Source organism: Chiroxiphia lanceolata, chromosome 6 (assembly GCF_009829145.1).
Source record: "Chiroxiphia lanceolata isolate bChiLan1 chromosome 6, bChiLan1.pri, whole genome shotgun sequence".
Classification (NCBI taxonomy): domain Eukaryota; kingdom Metazoa; phylum Chordata; class Aves; order Passeriformes; family Pipridae; genus Chiroxiphia; species Chiroxiphia lanceolata.
The window spans coordinates 33,055,365-33,081,987 of NC_045642.1; the positions used below are offsets into that span (position 1 = coordinate 33,055,365).

The window sequence follows — 26,623 nt, forward strand, 5'->3', positions numbered from 1 at the left end:
TTTTTATGTCTGTGTGTGAAAAAGAGAAGGAGTTTGGATACACACACTGAAGTATGCATACTCATTGCATGTATGTATAGATATCACTGACTAAAAGATACTGCATATACATATATATGTAGATATGAAGAATAACTGATATCAGAAATACAAGACATCAAATGAATCTAGTAGCATAAGAGTGGGGTTTGATTGGTTTAGAGAACCATTAGAATTCAGAAGTATATTTATAGCCTTGTATATAGTTTCTTTTTAATTTATGTAATATATGACTAGGTATATAAATTAAAGCAAAACATAAACAGAAGACAATATCTCTTCCTCTGTGTCTTCCTATTTGTGTATCTTTCCTTTTTCTACTCCCTTTTGTACTCTCCCTGTCTACTTGCTTTGACCTTTTTCTTTCTAAGTTGATGTAGCTCTGTTTTCCATCCACCTATAGTGACTTTTCAACACTACCACATCCCCCCATTGTTCCTCAGACATGGCTTTTGGATTACAGCTATTTTTCTGAAGAAGCATGTTACAAACTCTTGACATGGCTGCTATTTTCAGTGATGGCTTTGCTACACTTTAAACTGCATTTTGTCTATTTTGTATATAAGAATAGATTCATGCTTTCAAACGTATTGTCCTCTCACTTTGATGTTTCATGTAATACAGTAAAAGCAAATAGCACAAAAGGTGAGCATTCACAAAACCCACAGCTTCACTTTCCCAGCAAGCCACAAAAATGTGGATATATGCTAGGAACCCTAATTCATGATTGTGAGTAAATAGTGTTTTTTCAATATTTCATACCCCTGTTAATTTTTTTTTTTTTTTGCAGTGAACATTGAGATATTTGCTTATACATATCCATTTTCTCCCTTACACACACACACATGCATGCCCTTTCCTTACATCATTTTTTTTTCTTTCTTTTTGGAGGGTTTTTGCTGGTTTTAGGTAATTCACTAGGTCCCTTTCAGTTTTGTCCAGCCTTGAAGGTATGCTAGTTCATGCCACTCACTCTCACGCTGGCAACGATTGAGAACAGTTAGAGTGCAATTGCTACTTTTGTCTCAGTTTAGTCCAGGTCAATAGATATACACCGGCATTCCTTAACTCGGGTGATTCTTTTCTTCTTTCTCGGGGGCTGAAGCTCAGGGCAATTGAGTGTAACAGTCATGGTGGTGAATTTCTTGGGCTTACAGAAGGAACAAGACTGGAAGGAGCCTTCTTCTTTACGGACATGCCTGGGGATGTAGAAGGAATTGCACTGGCCATAACAGAACCTGTTGATAATGGTACGACTGTTGCAGCCTTCCTCGTGGATAGTTTGTTTGAGGGGTTGAGTTTTACACCAATCCCGCTTTAAGTATTTGCGCTCAGTGATGTGCAAAGCCTCCTGACTGGATTCCAGCACCTCTTCAGCAGGCATTGAGGTGCCTTTTCCTCGTTCTCGATGCCTGGAACCTGACTGCTGCTGTGTCTGCATTTGCTCTGAATCATTGGGCTGATCTTTGTCAGGAGGAGGGATAGCACCTTGAGATCCACGATTCCTCTTTCTCCCTTCTACTGTTGGAAGCAGAAATCCCATCAAAAGAAACAAGGCACCGATGGCATACAGTGTGCGGACCATCCTGTATGAAGGAAGTTGAGGAAATAAAGCACAGTTGTGGATTTCAGATATCAACAGAAGCCAGATATGCAGTAAATTTTCAGTTCCATAAAAGAACTGTGTGTACACACACACTTATAAAAAGATAAGCATTCAGAGTCTACCAGCTGGACAGATGTTTCCAAATTACCAAGTGATAAAAGCTTTCAAGTAGTGATTGAAAGTCAGAGGCTAAAGTAAGTCCAAACATAATTTTATTTTGTGTACCCTCCATCTTTTTCCAGACCTTTTTCCCATGTATATTACCCTAGTTCTCATTCCCTTCTTATAGCTCACTGATATTAGGAAGATTGCTCCTGACTTATAATGGTGGAGGAATAAATTTTACATTACACAAGGATTTATTATTATGACACAGCTATCTACTATACCAGAGGACTAAAGTTTTTGACTCAGCAGACCTAGTCTAGCTATGTGTTCCTTAGTCGGACTTGCTTTGTACAGCTTCTTGCATAGTGTACATCCAGTATATAATGTGTATGCTGTATCCGCATGTTGCCTGAATTACACCATCCCAAGTTCTGTCACTCTGCACCTCTAAAGGGGACCAATGCACCTGCGTGTAATAATGCTTAAGCTGAGATATGCAATAAGTGAGGCAACTAAAATGAAAGAATATTTAGGTATAGGTTAAAACAGATGCATCAATAATTTCAAACTACACCTTCTCGCACATTACCCTGAATCCTTGACAGAAGTAATACAGATGCAATCCAAGTGTTAAGAATTTTTCAGACCTCTGAGTTTTATTCATTATATGCAGGATGATATGGAAAGGACATAGGATGACAGAGTTTCATATATGAGATTAAATATCATAGAGTTTGTGCACATAATAAAAAGACCACTTCAAGAAGTGCTGTTAAGTGGAGATGATCAGATCCTTCAAAGCTGCATGCCTGCTCCAACCTAATTAACAGCGTAGCAACAACCTTTTTTGCCTCCCTTGTTCCACTTTTTCTCCTCTTCCCAAAGCTCTGAGTTCTTTAGTCTGTTCAGTCAGCTCAAGACAGTAACCAGCCCAGCAGAAACTCATCAGCTGTTACACTTCCCCCTTCCAAACGTATTGTGGTCTCTGAGTTTTTCTGAAAGCCAGGGATATGGTAGCAAGACAGACAGATGAGGGAATCTCTGAGGGACCCTCCCCATGGGAGCTTGGAAGAAGCCACTAGAAATGAGCAATTACTTACAAAAAAAACCCAACCTGTAAAACTCTAAAACTGTGAAGGAGCACAGGCATTAAAAAGGCGAAGAACTGTGGAAAAAAACCTGAGGAAGTCAGTGTCTTCTACCTGCTTGGAATGCTACAGTTGTATCCCTTATTAGACTCGTTTTATCAGTATGGAAAAAATTAGTTTTTGAGCTGAAGAGTTCTGCTTGTGTTACTACCCAAGAAACATACGAAACCAAGGGCACTGTCCTGGACGGCTTTATCCGCTCTGCCTGAGACCACACAACTAGGCAGGAAAGCAGCCAAATGCCAATGCTGTGAGGGCCACCTAGAGACTCAGCAGAGGCTCAGGGTCAGTACCATTTGCTATAAAAGATAACTGCTAATTTCTCAGTTACTAGGTCTTTCCAGTCACATGGAGAAAATAAATGTTATGCTGTTCAAAAAGCATTTCTCATCAAATGGATTGGGAAAGGAATTTCTGAAGTGGAAATGTATCATAGGAGTGTTCCATTATACTCAGGGAGTTGCTTTTAAGTCTTTGTCTACAGATTTTTAGAGCCCCTAGAGCTCACAATATATATCATAAATATATGCATTCATTTTATTCATTTATATTTATGTACCAGCATGTCCTATGTTTGTCAGAAGCTTCAGGTTTCAAGCAAGAGGTGTAAGAATGACACTATTGCTGACTCCAACAGACAATTTGGAAGGGTTGCTTTTAATATCTAAATGAAATATGATATGGAACACACAATTTTAATAACCAATAACAAATGTCAGCCCAGACTTCACATTTGCTGCTTTTTCCTCATTTCTATTACAGCCTGAATGTTATTTAAACGTTTCATTTTAATTTTGCTTTAAAAATATTTTTTAAAAAGGCTTATAAACCAGTGCTTATTTTCTCAGGAGACTAAAATGATTTCTTTCAAAACTATTCCTACTTCTCTGGTGACTGTATACCCATGCTCTATTATACAGTATTTTAATATGCACTTATTTGCTCAACACGGTGCCAGAGCCATAAAAGAAAAAAAAAATTATTGCATGCAAATGAAAATAAATTGCTAGTTTATAAGCAGTGCCAGAAAACTTCAGGTGTTTGTTTAGTGGCCCACAACTTAGTTGAGGTTCCATGAGCATGCATATTCCTGGACTACTTTTACTTTTAAAACTGATGAGGTGCACAATGCTTCACCTTTTTTTCCCCATAGTTGTGCAACTGATGGCACAAGTAAGGTCTAGTCATATGAAAATGAAGTGTACTTCGGGATGGGAATTTGGGGAAAATTTAATGATAATATTTATTATTGAAAGGTCTGCATCCCAGATTCATGCATCTTTATTAACCACGTGCTTAACCCTAAGGAAACACAAGCATGTGTTTCAGTGTAATCCTAAACTGAGGGGGGTGAAAGTAATTTTTCACTGATTTGGTTTCCAGCCTTAAAGGAAGCTACATTACATTCTCATAAAAGAAGTTGTGATTCAAATGAAAATTAGCCACTCAGCAGAAGCATTTGTTATGGTCACTTCCAAAAAACACTTCTAAAAGTAAAATTAATCCAGTCATTTAGGGATAAATACAGGTTAAATACAGAAGAGGCTGTGTGAATTTCAAGATCCCCACAGCAGTTCAAGCAGGATCCTTTTCTAATAATAAGTTATTAAACATTTATTAAAAGATTAAGGGATAGGGTTTTAAATGCAAAATACAAAGGAACATGAGGTGGTATGCCTCAGGAAGGAAAGCAGTCAAAATGTAATGCAGGCACCCTACATCACCTTTGGTCCCAGGGCAACGCGTTTCCTTATGAGAGAAGATGACACCTTTGCTTACATTAGAAAGTGAAGTGGTTCATCTATCTATGAGTTAGAAGTTGTGAGTGTTTCTTTAACAAGGTCTTTTTATTATTGAAAAAAAAAAGGAACACAGAAGAGGACAGTAGAAGTAACTAAAAATCAATGTCACCATACACGAAGTTTTACTGAAGAGAAATCTCTCTGAAGTAAATGTTTTTTCTCCTCACTACTGTCATAATTCTGCAGAAATAGCCCTAGAGCTTGGGTAGAAGCTGTGAGAATCAGGCTGTAAAAGCTTATATTCCAAATTTCTGCAAATTTTTTATTACTTGACACTGTACTGGATGTTACACAGGGATAACCAGAAATCCTTTTGACAATTCATTTGAGAATCCTTTGAACAGATGACCACACCAACATAGTCAATTCCCACTTATTTCATTCAGTTCCAGAGATACAGTAGAATTAATATTTATTTTTTAATAGTAACTCAATACTCAAAAAAATCTATTCTTTCCATATTTCACTGCTGAGTTCCACTTTTCATCATCTGTAAAGTCTTAATCACAAAGCCAAAAGAAATTTTATTTCTGACTTCAAATAAGAGCAGAATTGTGCCCTAACATCGATAGCACTTCATATGGGGATTATCTAGAGCTGAGATCTCATAATCTAAAACAGATTAAGAAATTTGTGGATCAATATTAGCAACCACTGATAGGGAAATGTATATGCTTTCAGGTTTATTATTTCATACAAATAAGATGTAATTTTTAATTTATACATTTTCTGCTGCAAATTAAGGACCTCCACATGCCAGTTCATAGACAGAATTTCCCTGGGAGTTCCCAGGCAGAATCAGAAAGTTACTACTGAAATTTTTAGCACAAAGCAACTAGATGGAAACCTGGTTCTGATGAAATATACAGCAAAATTCTCACAGACCTCAGCAGGCCTATAATTTCATCTGTGAACCATATTTGCTAGGATAATATCGTGATGAACCATGGGCTCCTGTGCTTCACAGAAAACATGAAAGATAATCTGATGAAGACCTAAAAGAAAAATGTATTTGGTGGGCTTCAAATACTAGCTAAAGAAAGCGGAAAAACACAATCCCTTTGACTATTTCAAAAATTGAAGCGGTTTATGTCCCAAAGGATCAGAATAATTTTATGGCTCACTTATTGCATATGAATTACAGAAATAGTCTTATGTAATGTTTTTATAGTTCATAGATCTGTATTTTTAAATATAAAAAAAGGCATGGCAACTGCAGTTCCCAGAGAACTGCAATATTTTTTTTCTGAGATCAAGACAGTTTGGTAGAATTTGGATACATTTACATTTCAGATAATTTCTTCTTGAGGGTCATAGAGATGGGCCTTTTTGAGACATGTAATGAGTATAGGCAGCAATTTAAAAACAAAGAAACCAAAATAAACAAAAAAACCCCTTGAAACTTTGAGAATTCCCCCTTTAAGTGAGCATTTTTCTGCAGGACATCCTACAGGACTCCAGGGAAGCTGAAGATCATGGTGGGCATGGCTAGCACCAAACCCGAATTAGCCTTGCCTGAAGACGTCCACGCAGCCCGACAGTTCTATTTCCCAGTACAAAACTCCCTTCTGACAGATTTGCTCACGGAGCCCTAAAACAACCAGAATAGCCTTGCTCCTGTGCACAGCCACGCGTGCTGAAAAGGAGAGAGTATTCAGCAGAGGTTACACGTTTCTGGGTGGCATTGGCAAGAGAAAAAGAAAATGCTTTAGGACAGCTTGGCACTGGATGATAAATAGAAGCAGAGAGCTACGGGCATCAGTGCTCTTTATAATTTATATACAGCCTCACCGCACGCTGCTTGGTTACTGTGGGGCTTGTCCGCTCAGCGAGAGTGGGGCAGAAGCGGAGCGCTGCTCCAGCTCCCGGCTCACCGGGCTGGGCTCAGGGGCAGCTGGGGTTGGGGGCCCAACTGGCGCTGCACCCGAAAGTCGCCGCTCACAAAACGGATGACCAAACCCCGTGTCCTGTCAGCAGCAGGGAGAGCCAAACGCACACTGGTGTTTCAGAACCTCCGTCTATGCAAAAGGAAGTTTTCCCAACGCTGGATCTCAGCCCTGATGACCGAAACGGGCTTCGCTTGCGATCCTGTCACCAAAAGGAGCCACAAGCGGGATACCAGGAGCGAGGCCGCGGCTGATGGCCGGAGAGGGACGCTGCGGCTCAGAACAGCGGGCCGGGGGCCGCACACCTTCCCAGCTCGCCGGGACGGCACACCCTCCTAGCCCACTGCTGCCGCGGCGCTCCCCGCGTCGGACAGAACGGCCCCGGCCGGGGCAGGACAGCCCCGCCGCACCGCCCAAGCCGACGAGGTAAGACGCAGCTGTGGCTGAGCACAGCCTGGCTGCGGCGCAGGGACCGTCGGCGGCCTTCAGAGGCGAGAGGCCGCAGGCTTGGTTGGCTTGGCTTGTCCGGGAGCGGCTCGGCCCGATACCCAGCGGGCGCGGACGCTCCTCACGGCGGCTGGGAACACCGCCCGGCTCTCCCCCCGGGCCGCCGTCTAGGTTTACCCCACGGAGGACGAACTCCCTAAGGTGACTGCTGACCCTCGGGGGGGGGGGGGGGTCGCAGTGGAAAGGACGGGGCAAGCAAGAAGCCTCCCTCCTCCGGGAGGGAAAAGCCCTGCTCCAAGTCGCGCCACTGGCCCGGGGCCGAGAGGAGAGCGGTCCGTCCGCGTCGGCGGGGCCGCAGGGGCCCAACGCGCTGCGGAGAGGGCTCCGGTCACTCTGGCCTGGCTGAGAGGCTTGTCAGGGCAGGGAAGGGGAGCGGTGGTCGACAGATACATAGAACCGTCGGGCGACAAAAAGCCCTTAGCTCCGACTCAGGTGGGAAGGCAAGGTGAGGAGGCAGCGGGAGGCTCCAAGCGCAGCGGTGAGCCGCGTCCCGTCCCGCCCGACGGCGCCCGAGGCCGTGCGATGAGGGACGCGCTGCGCTGCCCACGGTCACTGCCGGTGCAGACCCTTCCCTTCGAGGCCCCCGATCCCGCTGACACACACCGAGTCTCCCGGGCGGTACGGTTCCCTGCACCCTGGAGCTCCTGGGGCACCAGGGGCACTCTTCTCCGAGGTGCAGAGGTTTGCAAAGGCGGGTCAGGGCAAAGCCCGGGGCTGAGCGACCTCGTAGAGGGCCGCTCGACGGGACGAGACGGGGCTGGCACCTGGGGATCTGCCCCCGCCCCACTCCGTACAGAGGCCGGGCCGGGATTTTTCCGTGTCTCGGGTGGGCGCCGAATCCAATTTGTCGGGAGTGATGCTGTAGGCGGAGATGAGAGGCAGAGCTAACGGGGCTTTTGCAGTCCCTGTGCTTGTCAGGGGAAAGAGATGTAACAGCACCCTAACCCCCAGCACTGCAGCAGAAGGGTCGGGCCGCCTCACTCCCGCTGAAGGGAGGGACGGGTGTCACCCCCTGCAAAACTGAGTCGCCCCGGAGTTTTGCTAGAAACCAGTGAACGACTCCTCCCCTTCCCTCTCCCCGAAGGTAGGATAAAGAACTTAAAATTTTGCCTCCTACAGAGACTGACCGACCTCCACAGCCGCCGGACCCATCTGCGCCCCCGCTGTGCGCGCAGCGCGTCCCGTCCCGGCTCACCTGCGAGGCGGTGGCTCCTCGGCGGGACCCGACTCGTCGGCGGCGGCTCCTCGGCGGGGCTTTGGGTTCTGCGGGGCTCTGCCCGGCGGGTCACTCGGTGGAGAGGGTGGCGTGGGAGCCCGGAGCTGCCCGGGAGTCCATAGAGAGAGAGAGTCTCGAATCCTGACTACAAATTGCAGCAGCGCCGAGCTGTCTCCCATTTAAATGTCTGCCAGCTGAGATCTGCTCTCCAAGCCCCTCCAGATCATTGGACAAGCGCCTCCAAAGCCCTTGTTATCCGCCCCTTTTAACACTTCCATAAACTTCCACCAGGGAAAGCTTTCAGTCATCCAGATAAACACTCGACTACTTTCCTCTCATAAGAGAATCGGTGCTAAAGGTCACTACCCCAAGGAATTGTTCCTGGAATGCACAGAAAATTCACATTTTCCATCCCCATTAAAGTATGACATTTAAGAAGAGTTAAATCCTACTCCACCCCGCCTCCACTGCCCTTCCGTGCACGCTGCTCTGGCCGCAGGCTGGGCTGCCGGGGCGCTGCGCTGCCCATGAGCCGGCCGGACGAGTGAGGCCGCCGCGGGGAGCCGCTGACCAGCCTACCTTTGCAGTCCTCCTTCTTACAAGTTGGATTTGCTGAGGTTCTGCAATATGCCGGGAGTAACGCAGCTTTGGGGGGAAAAACAAACAAACAAACAAAAAAACCAAAAAACAAAAAACAGAACAAAACCACAACGCAAACAACAAACCATCACAAACCCTGCGGTTATGTCTGTGTGCAGAGGGTATTCAACCGTGGCTCCCATCCGCAGGCCCGCGCTCATAGCTCTGTATCAGGGAGGGTTTGTTGTTTGGCTGGTTTGACTTTCTTTTTTTTTTTTTTTTGGCCCTCAAGAGGCGGGACACCTCGAGTGTCCCGTCACTGCGTCTCTTGGACAGCTGCGGGATCCTCAGGCATCCCGCGGGGGGCAGGAACGGCGGAGGAGCGCCGCGTCCTGCCGAGGCTGAGCGCGGAGGTGGCCGGAGCCGCCCGATCGTCGGGGCGGCCGTGGGGACAGCGCAGAGGCCTAAGGCAGGGCGGCGGCGATACCCGAACCAGCCCCCATGGAGTCCCAGGTGTCCCTCGAAAGTAGGCAAAAAACAGCGGGGGCTTAGCGTTTTACGGACCGAACCCTTCGCAGCCGTAACCCTGCGTATCCCGAATCTGCAGCCAGCGTGGGGCTAGGGGCATCGAGGGACAGAGCCTTGGAGGGGGGAGGAACTCCACTGCTCCGCAGTGAAACTTGCACTTCCTTCGGTGCCAGCCGGCTAACCCGTCTTCCAGGCGCTCCAGCACCGGCACTCGTCTACTGCGGACTTTTTACCACAGAGGGATGCAACGCAGCTGATGGTCACTACAGGCAGGAGCAGCCTCTGAAACAGGGACTGACTTTTGGGCTTCCTGATTAAACGGAGATGTTTGTCAGCTGCTGCTTCAAGCTGTGGGCATCACCCAGGTGAAAGCAAAGCTGAGAGAAGCTCTGCAAGGGACTTCGGCGCTGCAGGTGGTGCTGCAACGGTCTGTGCTTTCCTTACTGTCAGGCACAAGTTACTGCCCATGAACCAAACCAGCTCTGCTCCTCAGTCATCCAACAGTCAGCATCCACCTTGAGCCGCAGAGAGGCCCGGATCTCACCTGACAAAGAGATAGTTTTATTGTGCCCGGTTTTGCAGAGGGGGAAGACAAATTAAAATGAAAGAATCTGCTTTATTAGGGATGCCAGGGCTATGCAAGATGGCAAGTTTTCCACAGTAGTTTTCATAGGACTTAGCAATAGCTCGTTCTTTGCTAAGGCCAAAGCATGGTTCCCCTTAGTACGAGTTACGTAGGTGAGTGCTTAGCAACAGCTTGTTAAAAAAGTCACCGAGCAAGTGGCCGTAGTGCAGTGGTAGGTGGCAGCATCAGAGAGAAAATGAGTTGATGTGCAGGAGCCATTGAAATTCAAACACAGTTATTGGAGGAATGATTACTTGCAAAGAACTACAGCAAATGGTACCTAGATGGATAGAAAGAAAGGCCCAGGGAACTTTTAGGATTTTTTGTTATTTTACTTATAAAAGTGCTATAAAATTAATACATGTTTTTAATTAATTGGGGTACTTTCTTTGTGAATTCAAAGAAAAAGCCACAATTCCATCCTCTCTGTATGTTGACAGACTTTATGTTCCTTTTTTCTTTTTCTTCTCTTAAGTAGTTGTACTGAAAGGGAAGGGTCTATTCGCCTCTCATCTGCTCTTTCTCACTCTGATTACCAGCCCTGGAGACAGGCTGGGGAGCTGCTCTGCGCTGCACCTTCCCCAGGGCCATGGTCTGACCACTTGACTGGTGCTGGAGGAAGTGTTTTCTGCAGTTGCCCTGAGCTCCTTGTGGTGCCTGATGATGGCCCTGGCTCTGCATGTGCTTCCAGGCAGGCAACCTGCCTCTCTGCTGTATTTTTCTGGGATGTCATTTACATGACACTCTGGTATTGACTTTCCTAGATGATGCTTCTGGGCATCTATTGCAGAGCGGGTATGTCCACTTAATGCCTTACTGTCATCTAGCCAGAGCTGGTGATCTGGAGTAGATGTCACTCTGAATTAAAGCAAACTAAGAAATACTAAGAAGCAGCTCCTGGTGTAGAAGTTGTGACCCCTCCTCAAGAACCATCTCATCTTTCTCTCAGTTTAATCCACACAGTGTTTCGAGTAAACACTAGCTGCTTGGATCCAGCAAGACAAGTGTTCAAATTTCTTTGACAGTTGGAAAGTAGAATTATTCCTGCAAGCACTTATCTGCTCATTCACAAAAATAAACCACTTGGGTACCAACAAGGTAAACAATTGCAGCTTTCTTGGATTGAATGAAGGTATAAATAAATAAATAAATAGACTTGTCAAAAAAGAAGAAACATTTGTGTCTATTTTTATTTCTTTGTGATTGAGGGAGGCAGGGAAAAGACATCATTTTCCTCATTGTTCTTTCTTTAACATCAGGTATCCAGATAATATCCAGCTTGGAAGATTGTATTCTTTATTTCTGCTGAAGTCTTTAAAAAAACATTCCCTGTGGTTACTCCAAAAGTTCAGCTGTGCTGGTCAGATCCCAACCAAAGACTGGTTAAAAAAGGACTCAGTGCTTAAAGGGAAATACTTCTTCCTTATCCACACTTGAAAGTCTTTTGAAGCTCACCAGTGCTGCTAATTGGAGCTGCAATACTGATGGAGAAATGTTATGTAATTATTTAGCATTAAAGAGGCCTATGGGAATCTGCATGTTTTTGTGAGGAAGATTTAGATGAAGAGCTTCCATGTCATGGAGTAGTAGCAGTGTGTACTGTACTGTGAACCTGACTGATTTCAACCACCCGCTTGCTATTGTTTTGTTGGGCTTTTTTTTTTTTTAATTTCCTCTCCCATTTCTTGCTGGTATTCACTGTGTGAGTTGTTCTTTGTCTTAGTGGAACAGTAAGAATTGTGTAAGCTTAAAAGAAGTGCTGTACTTAATTCTTGCAGAGAAAAATATTGTTGGGCTGAGCTCCTGTCTGCTACTGCTAACTTCGAGTGCTACTCAATATATCCTCACTGCCAGGACAGTTGGCACCTTATTAAAAGCCGTTGCAGAGAAGTCAAAGACTCACAGGGGCCAGATCCTCTTCTTTAGTAAATTGAAATAGTTTATAATGACTTCGGGGAGATGTAACTGTTCTGTGACAGCTGAGAGCTGGCCCTAATATACCTAGAAAGCCAATCTCTCTCACTTCTAGATGTGTCCTCCAGGTCAGAAATAAGGCAAGCTGTCCGATAGAGACAGAGCACATCTGAACTGCCTTACTTGTTATTTTGAACTGTACTGCTAAAGAGAGAAAGGACCTTGGTATACAGGGCTATGAATCTGGCACTAATTTACAGAGAAAAACCTAAGGGTGTACATAATACTCAACCATTGATGACAAAATCTCTAATGTTTTAAGTGCTTTTTCTATGGCAGTCACTTGAGATGTTTCCTTTCTGTTGGTAACATTCAAGAAGAGTATTGCCAAGCCACTCTATTCATGCATTTTAAAGGAGAAAATATGAATGTATGCACGTACATACCAACCTACCAGCATGCCTCAGCTTCTATTTAATACAGAGATAGTGATGTTTTGCTGTGCTTTTTGCCCTTTAAAATTCCAGTGGTGCCTGTGAAAAACATGTGAAAATAAAGGAATGAAATGTTAAGGAAGAATTTATCTCACCAACACAACAGTAACTTTTCTGACTGAGCTCGTAACAAGGCTAGAAGCAAACACTGACTTCCACTGCAGTCTGCTGCTTGCCACCTGCCATCCTCGGGGGGTTTGAAGCTGTCCAGTGGAAGCGTGAGGCTATAAAGTTTGTTATCTGATGTGACAAAAGATGTGTGCAGAGATGTCTGGTTTCAGAAACAAATTTTGTGGTACATTCTCTTCTTCAGAGATGAGGGATATCTTTACATTGTGGGATATTGTTGATTGGGATAGCAGTGGTGTACACTGCTATCTTCCTGACTTGATGGGAAAGAGGAGCAGTGTCTCAGAAGTTATTCATGACTTGGGGCATAAGCAAGATAATATGTAGTGTGTGTTGGATGGGCCATGCATGGAATTCTTGCCCAGGTGTTTGAGCTTCTTTGCTATACAGGGGAAGAAGACTACATACTTTGTCATACAAAGAATAGATACTCAAAGAATCCAGTTCCCTGTGGCTCATTTAAGTAGCACTGAACTTCATGTCAAGCCACATGAGATAGCACCAGAAAAAAAGACTGAGGCTAGTCTGAATTGAGTTACATTTCTCATAAAATCTACTAGAGAATCAAGCTTGAGATTGTGCTTAACTTTGGCAAAATTCTGTTTAATTAAGGATTTTTAATCTTATTTGTGTTTTAGAATTAATGTCTCAGTGATGGAGGCTCCACCATACAGGCTGACAAGAAAGATTTTTATAATATTGTACTTACTGAATAAAACAATATTTTAGATTTATGTTGACAGAACATCAACATTGTAATGTATAGATTTCCATAAGCTGAATGAGAGAAAATTAAGTATGGAAAAATGCTTATTTTAGGTCTGGGGTTTTTTTTGAGAATGAAATATTTTCATTTTTGTATTTTCAAAATATTGCTTGCTCTAGAAATAATTTGCAAATCTTCAGGAATAAGATACTGGACATCAAAAGAATAAATGAGTTAGAGAGAAAAGCTTGAAGTCTGGGATTCTGCTCTGAAAAGTATGGTATCCTGGTATGCTTGAAAAGCTTTCTTGTTTAACATATAACGCATGTAGAGTCAGGTTGTAGGCTTGTAGTCATCTCCACACCTAGGAGACATGGTCACCCACCAACATTCCACTTTGCTGTGTGCTGCAGACATAGAGCAAAAAAATATGTTTTGTGGCCTCAAAATACCTACTGACATAATCGAATCCATATGTGACTATTTTTTCAGAAGTGATTTACAAAAGCTTATTTTATTAGGATGAAGTTTGACTGCTGGATAAATATAAACTTTCATGCCAAATGAAGAAATATCATTCGTCAAGCTAACTTTTTTATAACTCTTCTCACAATTATTTTTTTTTTGGTGCATCTTATGTATTTGATGACTATAAAAGCATTTACCAAGAAAATGAAAGCCATAAAATACCCATGAAAAATTCCTCTACCCTCATGCCTTTGTTTTTCTTTTTCTTCTGTCTCCTGAAGCTGTAGGAGGTGTTTGCTGACACTCTTTGCTTTCATGGCACCTCTGGAGCGAAATGATACAAGTGACTTAGCTAAGCAAACTGACATATGAACATAAGAAGCCCTTACAGTCTGAAGTTATAACTGGGAATTATGAAAAGAGGCATCTAAGGAGCTCAATGTATTATTTACATACATATTTCCCTCCAAGGATATGACAGCTATGAAATACAATTTCCTGTTTTGCTGCAAAAGTAAAAGACTACCTTCTCACACCTTACTGCATCCCAACATCTTAGATGAATTACACTTTTTGACATATATAGATGTCTTGTACACAGTTCTGGCAAAGTAGGCCCTTTTACTCCTTTCTTGCTGTGATGGAAGGCAGTTTGTTGTTGTGTGACCACCTGTACCTCGGAGTGTTACCTGTGGGGGCTTCTGTGCAACACCTACAGAGCATACAATGACAGTCTAGCAGGTAAGGTAAATAGCAGGTACTCAGGAGGTCTAGGCTTTTCTCTTGACTGTGCCACTTATGTCTGTAGTGAAACAAAAAAAGAGTAAGAGAGGCAAGAGAGCTATTTTATTATGTAAGAAGATTTGCAAGGCTTTTATTTTTGTTTGTTTCGTTGAGGTTTGGGGGTATTTTGGGAGTTGGGGTTTTTTTGTTGTTTGTTTTTTTTTTTAATATCCCGTTGTCCTCCTTTCAAAATGGAAACCTTATCTGTTCTTTTCGCTTTTCCTGGCAATATCCATGTAAAACAGAATACCAGATAAAAAAGTAGCTTTGCAGGAATGAAAGAGCTGAAGCCCTTTTTTTTGTCTGAGACAACTTCCTTAGACTGTGTAGAATTTTTGCATTTTATACTTGAAATCCAGTGTCACAAAAAATGACTGCTGTGTTACAGGAAGGAAGGAATTCTGTTAAACAGTTGTACTGCTTCAGCATCAGTTACTTCACTTCTCAGAATAAATACTAATGCAGGTGGGAAGAAACCAAAGTCTTCTCACTGACATTTTTTATTTAGATGGTCTCTACAGCAAAAAGGAGAGGTATAAGAGGCACAAGTGAATTCTCCCTTCATCCTTTACCTTGTTTCACTCCCGCTGATTTTCTCTTGACTCCATTTTCCCCACTTATAAAACTGTTGTAAGGAACAGAGTTTGCAACGGAGACAGAATAATTTTGGCCTAAATCCTTAAAGCTAATTCAGTACCAAACTTCCCATGAAATAAGCAATTTATAGGAGAAATTGAGAGCTCCACTTAATCTGGGAAGATGAAACATACTTTTTTTTAACTTTCATCTCTTTTCTGTCTACATGCTTAAATACATCTATTTTGAAATTTCTAAATGCTTTTAATAAGGAAGAGGGCCTTTTAACTTCTGTAATTCTCCCCAATTAAAAAAAAAAAAAAAAGGATATTTCCAGTGAATAAGCCAAGTTTTCACTGTTCTGGACAAAAAAAAAATCTAAAGGCAGACAAAGAAGTGTTTAACCAGTTGTCATTACCTAAAAAGAACTGCTGGTTGTCTTATATACCATTTTAACTATATACATAAGTGCAAACAGTTAAGTGCCTTGGTAAGAAAGGTGGATTTGTGCACATACTTCATTTTTCTGCTAAACTTAGATTTGGACCCGAATCCTGCAGAGACTTTGTTTGGCCAGATGCTTGACTTTGTTTTCAGTGGGACTATTCAGAGTGTAAAAAGCACACACAACAATCCAAGAGACTGGAGTCAGGCGAGCCTTTCTAAAAGACCTAAAAATAATTTATATATACTTCTTTCCCCTGTTAAAGGACTTTCTAGTTGATGTGCATATTAGAATGGTAAACTTTATGAACTTAAGAATTAAAAATACAATAATAATAAAATACAAAAATAGTCTACTTTTTATCTGTATTGTTACCAAAAATTTACTCTTTTAAAAATTGCCAAAAAAAATCACTTCTGGGAAACTATACAGGCAAGCCTGGGGCCAAACCTCTTTTCTTGATACTTCCAACAACTGCTCTGTTTTACTTCTTCTATTTCCTTGTCAAAAGTATCCTGTTTAGCCTATTTGGCTAAGGACAATTAGATATTATTCATTGATCTTTCCCTTTCTTACATTATCTTGAATTCTAATTAGCATTTTTCAAGTCCTTTTACTTTATTCTCCAAACAAGCTACAACAGATATCACTCTTCCCTTTCTGTAGAGATGTTCAGAGTTGTCATCTTAAATTCTGGGACTAACCACACTGCCCAGCAATTCTGCACTAGCTGCTTTCATTGGCAGTTTGATTAAATGATTCCCCCCCCCCGCAAAGAACATGCAATTCAAAGTGCCTGGTAAAGTGTTAAGTCACTTGATGTTAGGAGGGATGCTGTAAATAGGGCTGCGAGCAGTCCTTTAGGTGTTTGTAATTAATCAGGCACCAAACACTTGGAGCTTTTGGATGCACTTGTAAAAAGTCTAAAAATGTAAACAGTTTTCTTTCCCCTCCCCAGGAAGTCTTAATGCACTAAAGACGTAAGTGAAGAAGTTAAATTGCAAGTGATCAAATCAATTACACTTCAGATCAGACTGTGGCAAGGCTGTTTGGTTCTCAACCAGATGGAACTAGACTCCTTGGGAAGGAGGTATTATTATTTCTTGCCAGGGTTTCAAAATAAGCATATGAATTCATAGCAAAAAAATAAAAATTTTTTCTTTTGAAAAATATACTAGAACACTTAAGAGGAAAGAGTCTTTGGAAGCTGGCATCACCAAAAGTTATCAGACACATTTTTAGAAAAAAAAAAGAAAAAAATCATCGTAGCCATTTCTTATTCTTCTGATCTGACCAAAGAGAAAACAGAAACGAACAGGATATTCTCCTGCACTGCAAGAAGGAACCCTCCTTTTTAATATAGTAAATTCTTGGATTCAGAATTTATGAGGTCTTTTGACTATGCCTTTACTGTAGGCTGAAGTTTTTACATTGAGAAAGCTATTATGAAGTAAAAGCATAGAAGAAACAAAATGCAGTGGGTTTTATCTTGATGTAATTAGTTGAAATAAATCCAGCTGAGGGCACAGGCTATCTGGAGGCAAAAAGCATTTTTTTATCCAGTGGAGATAGGACGATTTGTTTCAAAAGCCTCTGTGCTTTAGGGAGGAGTGTCTACTGCAGTCAGGTCTAACAAAACCTTCCCCAGTAGAAAAAAAGCCACCACAATGAAATGTGATTTCTTTGTTTCTAATTTGGAGAAGTACTTTGTAAGACCAAGTACTTTTATGTTTTAGTCTTTCTAGTCAAATTGTTTGTTTGATTTGGGGTCCAGATCCCTCTTAGCTTTGACTGTACTGCCACCAGCTTATGGAAATCTCTGGAAACCCCTTCAGTATTTGGCCCTGTGTGTTTTAATAGGGAAAATTCCACTTGAAAGCACATTGAACAGAATTATTTGTGATGGAGTGGAGAAAAAGATTATGTCTTAGCTTTGGTGCTGAAAATACTTACAATAAGACACGTCTTGCTATAAGGAACTGTGTTAGCAATGCTAACAGGATCCCTTAGGCTCACTGAAGCTCTTTGTCAGCAAATCCCATATATGACAATGATAGCAAGATCAAGTTTGTCACTGGAACGCTAATAGTGAGTAAGGAAGTGGGGTTTTTAAGTGCTTCCTTTTCAATGGATGCAAAATGATCTATAAGATATTTTTAAAGTTACTAGAATAAAGAATGCACAGTCAAGCAAATTAACTCTTGCTAGTTTCCAAGTCTTGCTAAATGTAACATTCTTCCAATAATCTGGATAGCAACTAAATACATCTAACTTTCCTGAAAAAAACAATACATTAAAAGTGAGTGAAAGAAAGCTGGTGTTGTTTCAGGAATCAGAAAAGAAATGGCTGTGGTGTCTATCTATTCACTGGAGGCATGCAAACCTGCACCTCCAGAGGTGCAGCCTCTTAGCCCTGAGTCTGGAGCCTATTTGTATGAGAGGGCTCTGTACCTTCCCTGCTAAGGCTGTTCAACAATTCAGGAAACAATTAAGACAGGGAGCCAAAATTAGCCATCTACTGGGAAGGATGGGGGTGCATGGTTGGCTTGTTTTTGCCATGCTCTCAGACTATTTTTGTGTTTTCATCAAGTGTCTGCCTAGCTACTGAAACACTCCTTGAGGAGTAGCTAGAGCCCAGGTGTTACTCTGTCCTTCCTTGTGTTCAGCCTGCCGTCTGAACCACTAGATGACAAATTTGTGTTTATTCTTGATCTCCCTCTCTGGTGTCATTAGAGCTTTGATTCTTTTGCCATACCTCTTACAGACACCGTTTTTTTTAATTAAATTGTCTATGTCTGCTGAAGTATTTTTGTTCAATGCCTGCTCCTATAGACATGTGTGAGGTGAGTCATTGCTAGCCTGGTTCCCCAGGGAATATAGGGCAGGAATTGCCAAGTTTGTGGGTTCAGGCTGGGTTTAGGACTGAGAGAGATGTAGAGCTATGCAGGTTCACCAAGTTTCAAACAGTCCTAGGCATGCACAGAAGTAGAAGTTCAGGCCCCTGAGGTACATGATTACAAGAAAACATAGTTGTGTATAGCCTTCAGCTACCTAAGGAATCAGGAAAGGGAGTCAAGGTTTGAGGAGCATGTGCTTGGACTTTGATATTTGCATTGGACACAAGTCCAACTGTGGGTACTTTGGCCTTTAGTGGAGTCAGCCCTCAACCTCTTTGCAACTGTTCACCCATCTTTTAATTGGAAATAATTCCCAGTTTTGTAAACCTCCAGATCAAGAACCTCCAGATACACAACTAAATAGACACAAAGTGTTTTTTAACAAGCAACTGGTATTTTACGGGAGGTCTATGAAGGTCTTATCTTCAAGTTTGTGGATAATTCTTGTTCTTTTAAAGGCTTATAGGTTGCTGTTGAGAACCTAAAAACACAGCAGAAAATGGCCAATATGGTTAGAAATCAGAAAATAGCCTCAACTACTAAAGCAGAAAATAATTAACATATTTCAAACCGAAAGAAATGTGTAACATTCTGGCACCTACTGCTTGCATGCTGGATGACTTTGCATTCGTGAAAGTCCCTGAAAACAAATATTCCAAGACACCATAGCTTCAGACCAGTAACCACTAGAAAGGCTGAAGCAAAGCTGGAGACACTGTGTGAGTAGCAAGAGAAAGCTATAAGGAATCAGAAGCAGGACATACTTTTCTGCTTTTTTAATTGTGCACACGTACATTACCCACACATGCACAGACTCCTGTGGCAGCTGAGTAGTAGAGTTGTCTGGGAATTTAACCAATAGCCAGGGTCTGTGCACAAACTATGACAGCCATGCTTATCATAACACTGACTTTTACTTACTTAAATCAGTTATGACTATTTTTTAATTTGATCATTTGAGCATTAAAAATAGGTTTCTTACTTCAACTGCAGTAATGCAACTTTCAAGCCCATAAATCTTACAGCCTGTTGGAATCAAAGTTTTGCAATTGAGTTAGTGACTGTTTGCAGTGTTGTTCAAAGAAAGGGAAAAAACTAACCAATGGTGAAGTATGAGTGTTTCTCTGGATGGCCTGACATGTTCTTTCATAGGTCTGTTTTGTCCATTTAGTCCATAATGTCACAGTGTGGTATTTTATTTCCCAGTGTAGAAAGGTGTTCTCTACTGTGTTGAGGAATCAGGACCACATTTCCCCATAGGGGCTATCCCACTTGAATTTCAGCCACTTTTTGGGGCATTAGAATGCATATATTGCAGTGAAGAACTGCTAGGATTTTGGTGGGTTTTTTCGTTTTACATAATAAAGAACTAATTAAAAGAGGCTAAGATTCAATTCAGCATTGAAGTCATATGCACCTTCTGTGATCTAACAAATATGCCCAGACCTAAAAACCCTTACCATCTCTAATGGAGATCTTTGGTGGCTCCCAGGAAAGTGGCCCCCATTATACATTTAATGGTCTCTAAATAAATGATGCTGGTTAGGGAATGAGGGAGAGTTTGAGACTAGTAGCACATTATTTTTCTCTGTGCTTTCTTTCTCCTTTGCCTCACTCAGTTTACAATGAAATTTAGCCACTGACTCCCACCACTGTTTTTCATGGAGAGAAGAGTAGGATGAAGAAACATAGTGATTAAATGTGAAAGACCATACATTGCATTAGGAGCTGCATTCCATGTGTTTTGGTAACAGGAACTAAAGGAAAGAACAAAAAGAGGTGATTAGAGCTACCGGAAGTCTGAAGCCACTCTCAGTTTCTACCATCTCTACCTCTGCCGCACATACAAATACAGACCTTGATAGTCAAACAGGATTTTTTTTAAGCTCTTTTAGTTCCAACTGGTAACACTACTGCCATGACACTCTTATTTAACATTTCTTATGCTCCCATGTGTTGAACACATGGCTGGAGGCTCTTCCAACCATCAGAATTCATGTAATCGCAGCAAAGCAGTTGGCATCATAAATAAAGCGAACATAAGAACTGAAAGTACATGCTCCCTTCTCATGGCAAATTAGGATGATGAACTGGAGTTCAATGCCACTCTTCACCTAACAGCAAAAGGCTCGAGCGTGGTAGATATGGACCATGAGTGTACTTGGAAAACGGTTCATTTGAGCATTTCAGTCTCTTGTATATGAAAATCTTGACTTAGGACCCAATCCTGTGCTAGTCAGCTACATTTGTGATTCATGAGGCCCTTCATGATGGCAATTCCACTTCCTTCACCTACATTTCCTTATAGTTTCTATGTAGTCTGCATGTAAGCCACTCAATGTCAGTGGCTGAACCCTTCAAGGGAACTTGTCTTTGCTCATGCTTGGAATCTGTCATTGACTCTAGGCACCACAAACAGGCAAACCTTTTAAGGGACACAATAATTCTTTATTTAAAAAGAAGACTTCTTATTTGAGATAATTCCTGACTATGATTCTTTTTTAACTGTATTGAAGGTATTTGCATGTCTTCAAACAAAACTAAATTTTTAAGTGTATGCATATGTATCCATGTGGCACTGGAGTCAATATGTTCTTTTTGGGTTTTATTGTTGATGTCTTTCCTTTAGGGCATGTTGGATTGCCCTCTTATTTGTATCAAGTATGGCAGAAATACAGTTCAATCTAATTGTCAGTTCCATTAGCCTGAAATCTCGGATTTAGGTGTCTCAAAATGGGAGATAATTTCCTCTTTCCCTGATGGCCCTGATAGTTTCTGACTTGGATGGAGAGGTACCTTAAATCTTACCTCTAGCACACTTAGCTAATAAAATAGTGAACATACTAATTTCCCCTGTGGATCATGTGAAATTGTACTTTCCTTAGACATTTCCAATTTTTCTGGGGTTGTGGTATCATCTGAATCCTCCTACCTTCCCCTTCTCCTTCCATAAATCTAAGTGTGTGACTTTGACTGAAAAGTTATCTTTGAACTCTGTCCTACAGATCCAGACATTGCTGACTTGTGTATATATAAAAAAGAAGTAATTGCATAAAACTTCTATCACATTGTAAGTGTTACAGCATTACAAATAAGGTTAGAGTTGGTTTAGTGAGCTTACCAGCAAACAGGCCAGAAGATTCCAAGTTTGTTTTGGGTCGATGTTATTACTGGCTTTTTCCAACAAATGTAAATGTTCAAAAATTAGTTTTTGTACAGCATGAAAATGAAAACAAAGTCTTTTCAACACTTCCACAAAGCTACTAGTTAGAGACCTGGTTTGAGGGCATGGACTCAAGTCTCCTCTTTATCATCAAAAAAATATCTGTCTTCATCCTCAGCTACTGACATTTTGAAACAAAGGGGCTTGAGTGATACTTTTTCCACAACAAAGCCAAAAACTTAACTTAGTAGTCATCTTTCTGCCTGTGCCTTTCTTCAGTTTAACGGATGAAGAACTTTTCATCATATTTTCATAAAATAAGCTTCAAATCAGCTTTACTTGCAACCCTGTGACTCTTGGGACTCTGACATCAGATTCCTGGAACTATTTCCAAGTTTCTTTGGATTGCTCATGAGTTGTTGAATAGATCAGCAACAGAGTTTTGTTAGGTGAATGCAAATGTGCCAATATATAGAAGCATATCACTATTTCCCCTCCTTAGTAATTCACTAAGCATTTTTATATTACTTTCTTCTGTGGGTTAACATATTTATACTCTTCACTACTGACTATATTTGTCTTTTAAAAAGTGCATGTTAGTGTGTGTGTGCATACACACATTGCACTCCCAGAGTAAGTTTTGTGTCACAAATCAAATACTATAATATGATCAGTTACATGGTCCTTTTTTTAAACCAGGATAATAAATATTTCTTTACTAGACAAAATCAATGTTGCATGGCAATACACTTTATTTTGTATAGCTTCTTTCAAGGACATTGTGTCTCAAATACATCAGAGGTAATTAACACAGTTGCGAATTTTAAAATACTCTAAAAAGGTTTTAATTTAATGAAAATTCTAAACAACAGTATCAAAAGACATGCTTCTTAATTCACATGCATCGTAAATGTAAAAGGGCAATCACACCTGCAAGAGCTGTGCAGCTATTTAGATTCTTTTATCTATTGGTTTGGTGAAGTGAGCTCTTAGTGAGAGGGACCGTTGGTATCTTTACTCAGTGACTCTGAAAGATGATTCCTCATAAAAACTCCATATACATGTTAGGACTCTTGTTGGAGAAGCAGAAGGGACAAGGGTTTGGGTTTTTTTGCTTGTTTTTTCTTTTTTTTTTTTTAAATCAACATGGGACTACCAATCCCAGTACAGTAAGACAGCTCTAGTATGAAACTGAAATTAGAATAATGAATCTCATTATCACGGTGTAAGAGCTATATTTTATTAAAATTTCATAATAGTGCTATTGAGTCTTCTTGGTGAAACACTCAAGCTGCCTGATGGACTCAGCAGACAGCTGCTCACCACCATGCATTTGACTTCTTCCAGCACACAATTCCTATAAGACACATCGTTTTGCGCACTCTAAAGGTTTTTGGGGGTTTTTTGTTTGCATTTAAAGACAAAAATCACCTCTGAATTGTGATATTTTTCCTTTGCCTGTGCTGTGCAGACCTATCATACATAGGAGGACAGCTCCTATGGCCCCACCCAGGTCACAGGCAGAATCCAAAGACTCCTGTTCTGGCCAGTCTGCTGTTCTGGATTATCACATCATCCCCAGAAAGGGTGTAGTGGCCTAAAGTACTTCAAGAAATTAGATGTGAGATCACTGATACTATTAAGCAAACAATGCTTCTTTGCCCCTCTGTTTTTAAGCCCCCTATTTACCGTACATACCTCCTTTTACTATGTACTGGTCCTTACTAAGAGCTTAAAAAATGGAATTAATTGCCATTACGGTTGCTTCACTTTTGTGATTAAAATGGATTTTAGTGGCGCTACTAAGGACAGATATATATCTATATAGATATATAGATATATATTTATATATAAATACAGCATATATATACTTTTTGCTGGTTTTGGAGACAACCTTTGCAAGTTTGCAACTCTCAATACCTGGGTGAAGACTAAGCAGGAGTGTAGATAAAAAGAGTAGGCTTAAGGAGCAGAGATTTCAAGTTCTGTCACATGAATTGCTCCCATCCTATTCCTCCAGTAGGAGGCAGCTCTGTGATTCATAGAAATTCCTCAATTTTGTGTCATGTGCGAGTATAAACCCCACTGCATTACATACTATTTAGTCTTCTCTTCCAGATTTTTTTAAAAAAGGATCTATGATGAAAGACATGATAGCTCATCCTAAAATGTCACACAGTTTTACAGTCTACCCATAAATGACATGAGAGGGCCAACTCTCTACATACATAATTTATTACCAAGTGGTGGGACAAAAAAAGCAAATGCTATTGACAGTCATATATGTGCCATCCTGTTAACTTTAATCTTGTGTAGCTAGGAACTTTAGTTTCTTATCTGGTTTTTTTCCAAGGGGGTCATCATTATTTTACTGTGTTTTTCTGTAGGATGGGAAAGGAAACTACTTCTTTTTCCACAGATTTCAAGTTCAAAGCTGTAAATTAAGGCTCTTTTCCATAATTCCAATGCTCCGTGCACATGGCTTTAAATATTCAGATGTATTCTAAAAATAAAAAATTTTAGGTAATTTTATATTCTCCTCTTTCAGAAAGGGAGAACTCTGGAATACAAAGTTCTTCAATCTTCTAGGGGAAAAAGGCAATTTAAGCTTCCTGGAACAACTTTAAGAGCAATGATAGCTACCAGTGTTATTAGAGTAGCACAATTTTTCAGAAGATCAACTGTAACGACCTTCATAACCTGGATTTAGATTCAGAGGTTGTTCATACAACCTTATTAACACAGACAAATGTCTCCATCTTCATTTATAATATCCCCTGGAAGCATAATTTAAGAACACTATAATGCACAAATTCCGCTGTTACTAAGACAAAGAACTGTGGGGGAGATTCCACATAACAGTTTCATTGATAAAGAAGAAAGATGTGCAAGTGTTCAGGAAAGTTAAGGAATGATTAAAACTAACAGAAAAATATTCCAGTGAATAGAGTCAAAAAGCAGTTCTTTAATTTTTAAATTTGCACAGCAATAACAGAGACAAATGAGCCTCTGAAATATTTTGGAAATGTCGCTTTGCAAACCTTGTAGATTGCTTAAATGTTTATTAAAATGACCAAAAGCCAAAATTCTCTGGTAAAATAAATACTTTGTCTTTGCTAAGTAACAATATTTGCGAACAAAACATAAAACTGTAATTTTCATGTGTCAAACACAGTAACATTTAAGATTAAATGCTGGAGTCAGATTGGGCATTTTTTCATCTTTCTATTTACAAGCTGCTCATTAGGACCATTTACCTCACGTTAGCTATTAAAATGACTAACATTTTTAAAGTTTGCTCCGTGACTAAAATAAAAACAACTGAAATGTCCTTTTACCGTAACTTAACAAAAAGCAGAACCATATTTTTCTTATCTAGAACATACTGTTATAAATACAGCTGTTTTTTATCTATAGTTGTATAAATAATAAGCATGCTGCCATTCACAAGGATTTTCATAGATGATTATATATAAGCAATATCTAGCAGGGGATGGCATGAGTTTTTATCTTTCATTTTTACTGTACTTATTCAGGACCTTTGTCTTCATCCGAAAATTGTGGAACAGACTTCTTTGCTACAACATTATCCAGTCGCTGTCCTTGCAGATAGGGGTTCACACTCTGAAAAAGTTTAAAATGATTTAAACTTATTAGAAACAGGGAAACATATAAAAGGTAACTAGGATTAGTAAATGTATTTATGCATTTCTTATCTGTCAAACACTTGCAGACTGGAAAAAAAATTGCTTCCAGAGATTAAATTTAAATGTCAATCACTGTTTTGTTTCTACAAATTTTTTTGTGAAGGAATTTAATTCAATCCACTGAAAGGAATATAAGTGGAGGAGGACTTGCAAGAACACAGGACAATCTGAATTAAACACTGCCCTTTTGCTCCATTCCCCCTTTCCCCAGCTCAGCAGAGAAACCACAGCAGACCCAACTCCCTAATTCTTGAGGCAGGACAGAACTTGCTAGAGAAGTACAGGTAAGCTTTAGATTAAATTACTAGATGCTGATGGACATTATGCTGAGAGACAAGTTAGAGACCATGAAATCATTTTGACCACAGTCTCTTCTTCAGCCCATGTCCTCTCCAGGAAACCCCTCCTTGCTTCCTCTCTTGATGCTGAGATAAAATAACTGCTGGCACAGAAGCAGAGCCAAGCAAGGTTTTGGCATATAAAATGGCTCTCATACCACTGCCAGAACAAGGGAATGCTGGAAAGAAGATCCCTAGAGGGGGTTTAACTTCACTTTGCACTATGCAAGCAGCACAATGTGAGGCTGAAGATGAACAGATCCTGTCTCAAAACTGTTTGGAGATTGCAGATGAAATAACATAGAAAGCCTATGCTCAAATTTTATCTATATCAATGTAATAAAATGTATTTACTCTATTTACAAACAGCAAGCAGTTTAGTGGCACTTCAGTATTAAATATCATTTACACCTGCTTTCTGGCATGTTACAGTGTCTGTATAAACAAAATTCAAGTATATACTTTCTCATTCACAGATATAGACAAAATTTCTAGTGTGCAGGTTTTTGATGCCATGAAAATTGTTTGCTTAAGGACGAACTTCGGAGGAATGCAAATTTTCCAGTATCTCCTGATTCTTGTCAGGCTGACTATGTTACAGAAATTACTTTTCTTGAGATATTTCTGTGGTTCTTTCACCAAAACTTAGGAATCAAAAAAAAAAAAAAGGCATTCAAAATGGGCACGAAATATTTATTTTCAAATATCCCAAGTATTTCTTGAATCTCTGGAAAAGACTTGGGATTTGTCTGCCTTCAAGTTTAACCCCTTGGGTTTCTCCAGATTTGTGGATGCTATCATTAATACTTAATCATAGCACAGAGCAGCCCTTTTGCCTTCTTCCACTGGTTTTTGAGTGTTTTGCCTGTTGCAAGTAAAAACATAAAAATATTAAGAATCAGAAATGAATGTGGAAAAATCCTTGAAAATAAACTAACTCTAATGCTTTAAATTGTTAG

General features: G+C 40.7%; 2 protein-coding genes across 5 annotated transcripts in view; both read right to left on the bottom strand.

Annotated features, from left to right (window-relative positions):
* Nucleotides 1–934: 934 nt before the first annotated feature.
* GREM1 (gremlin 1, DAN family BMP antagonist) lies at nucleotides 935–8,450 on the bottom strand. The gene is made up of 2 exons (XM_032692254.1): nucleotides 8,292–8,450; nucleotides 935–1,625 (listed from the first exon to the last, which is right to left on the bottom strand). The coding sequence occupies exon 2, from the start codon at nucleotides 1,622–1,624 to the stop codon at nucleotides 1,070–1,072; it is 555 nt and encodes a 184-aa protein (XP_032548145.1). The 5' UTR covers nucleotide 1,625; nucleotides 8,292–8,450; the 3' UTR covers nucleotides 935–1,069.
* Nucleotides 8,451–22,353: 13,903 nt separating this feature from the next.
* LOC116788122 (neuroendocrine protein 7B2-like) overlaps nucleotides 22,354–26,623 on the bottom strand; it is a 48,355-nt gene continuing 44,085 nt past the window's right edge. For all 4 annotated transcript variants that reach the window (XM_032690548.1, XM_032690547.1, XM_032690545.1 and 1 more), the window contains one exon: nucleotides 22,354–25,243. In XM_032690548.1, the coding sequence (XP_032546439.1) occupies nucleotides 25,148–25,243 (96 nt within the window). In that variant the 3' untranslated portion in view covers nucleotides 22,354–25,147. The remainder of the gene's footprint in view (nucleotides 25,244–26,623) is intronic.

Coding starts and splice junctions, on each gene's coding strand:
- GREM1 (XM_032692254.1), bottom strand. CDS start 1,624: ATGGTCCGCACACTGTATGCCATCGGTGCCTTGTTTCTTTTGATGGGA.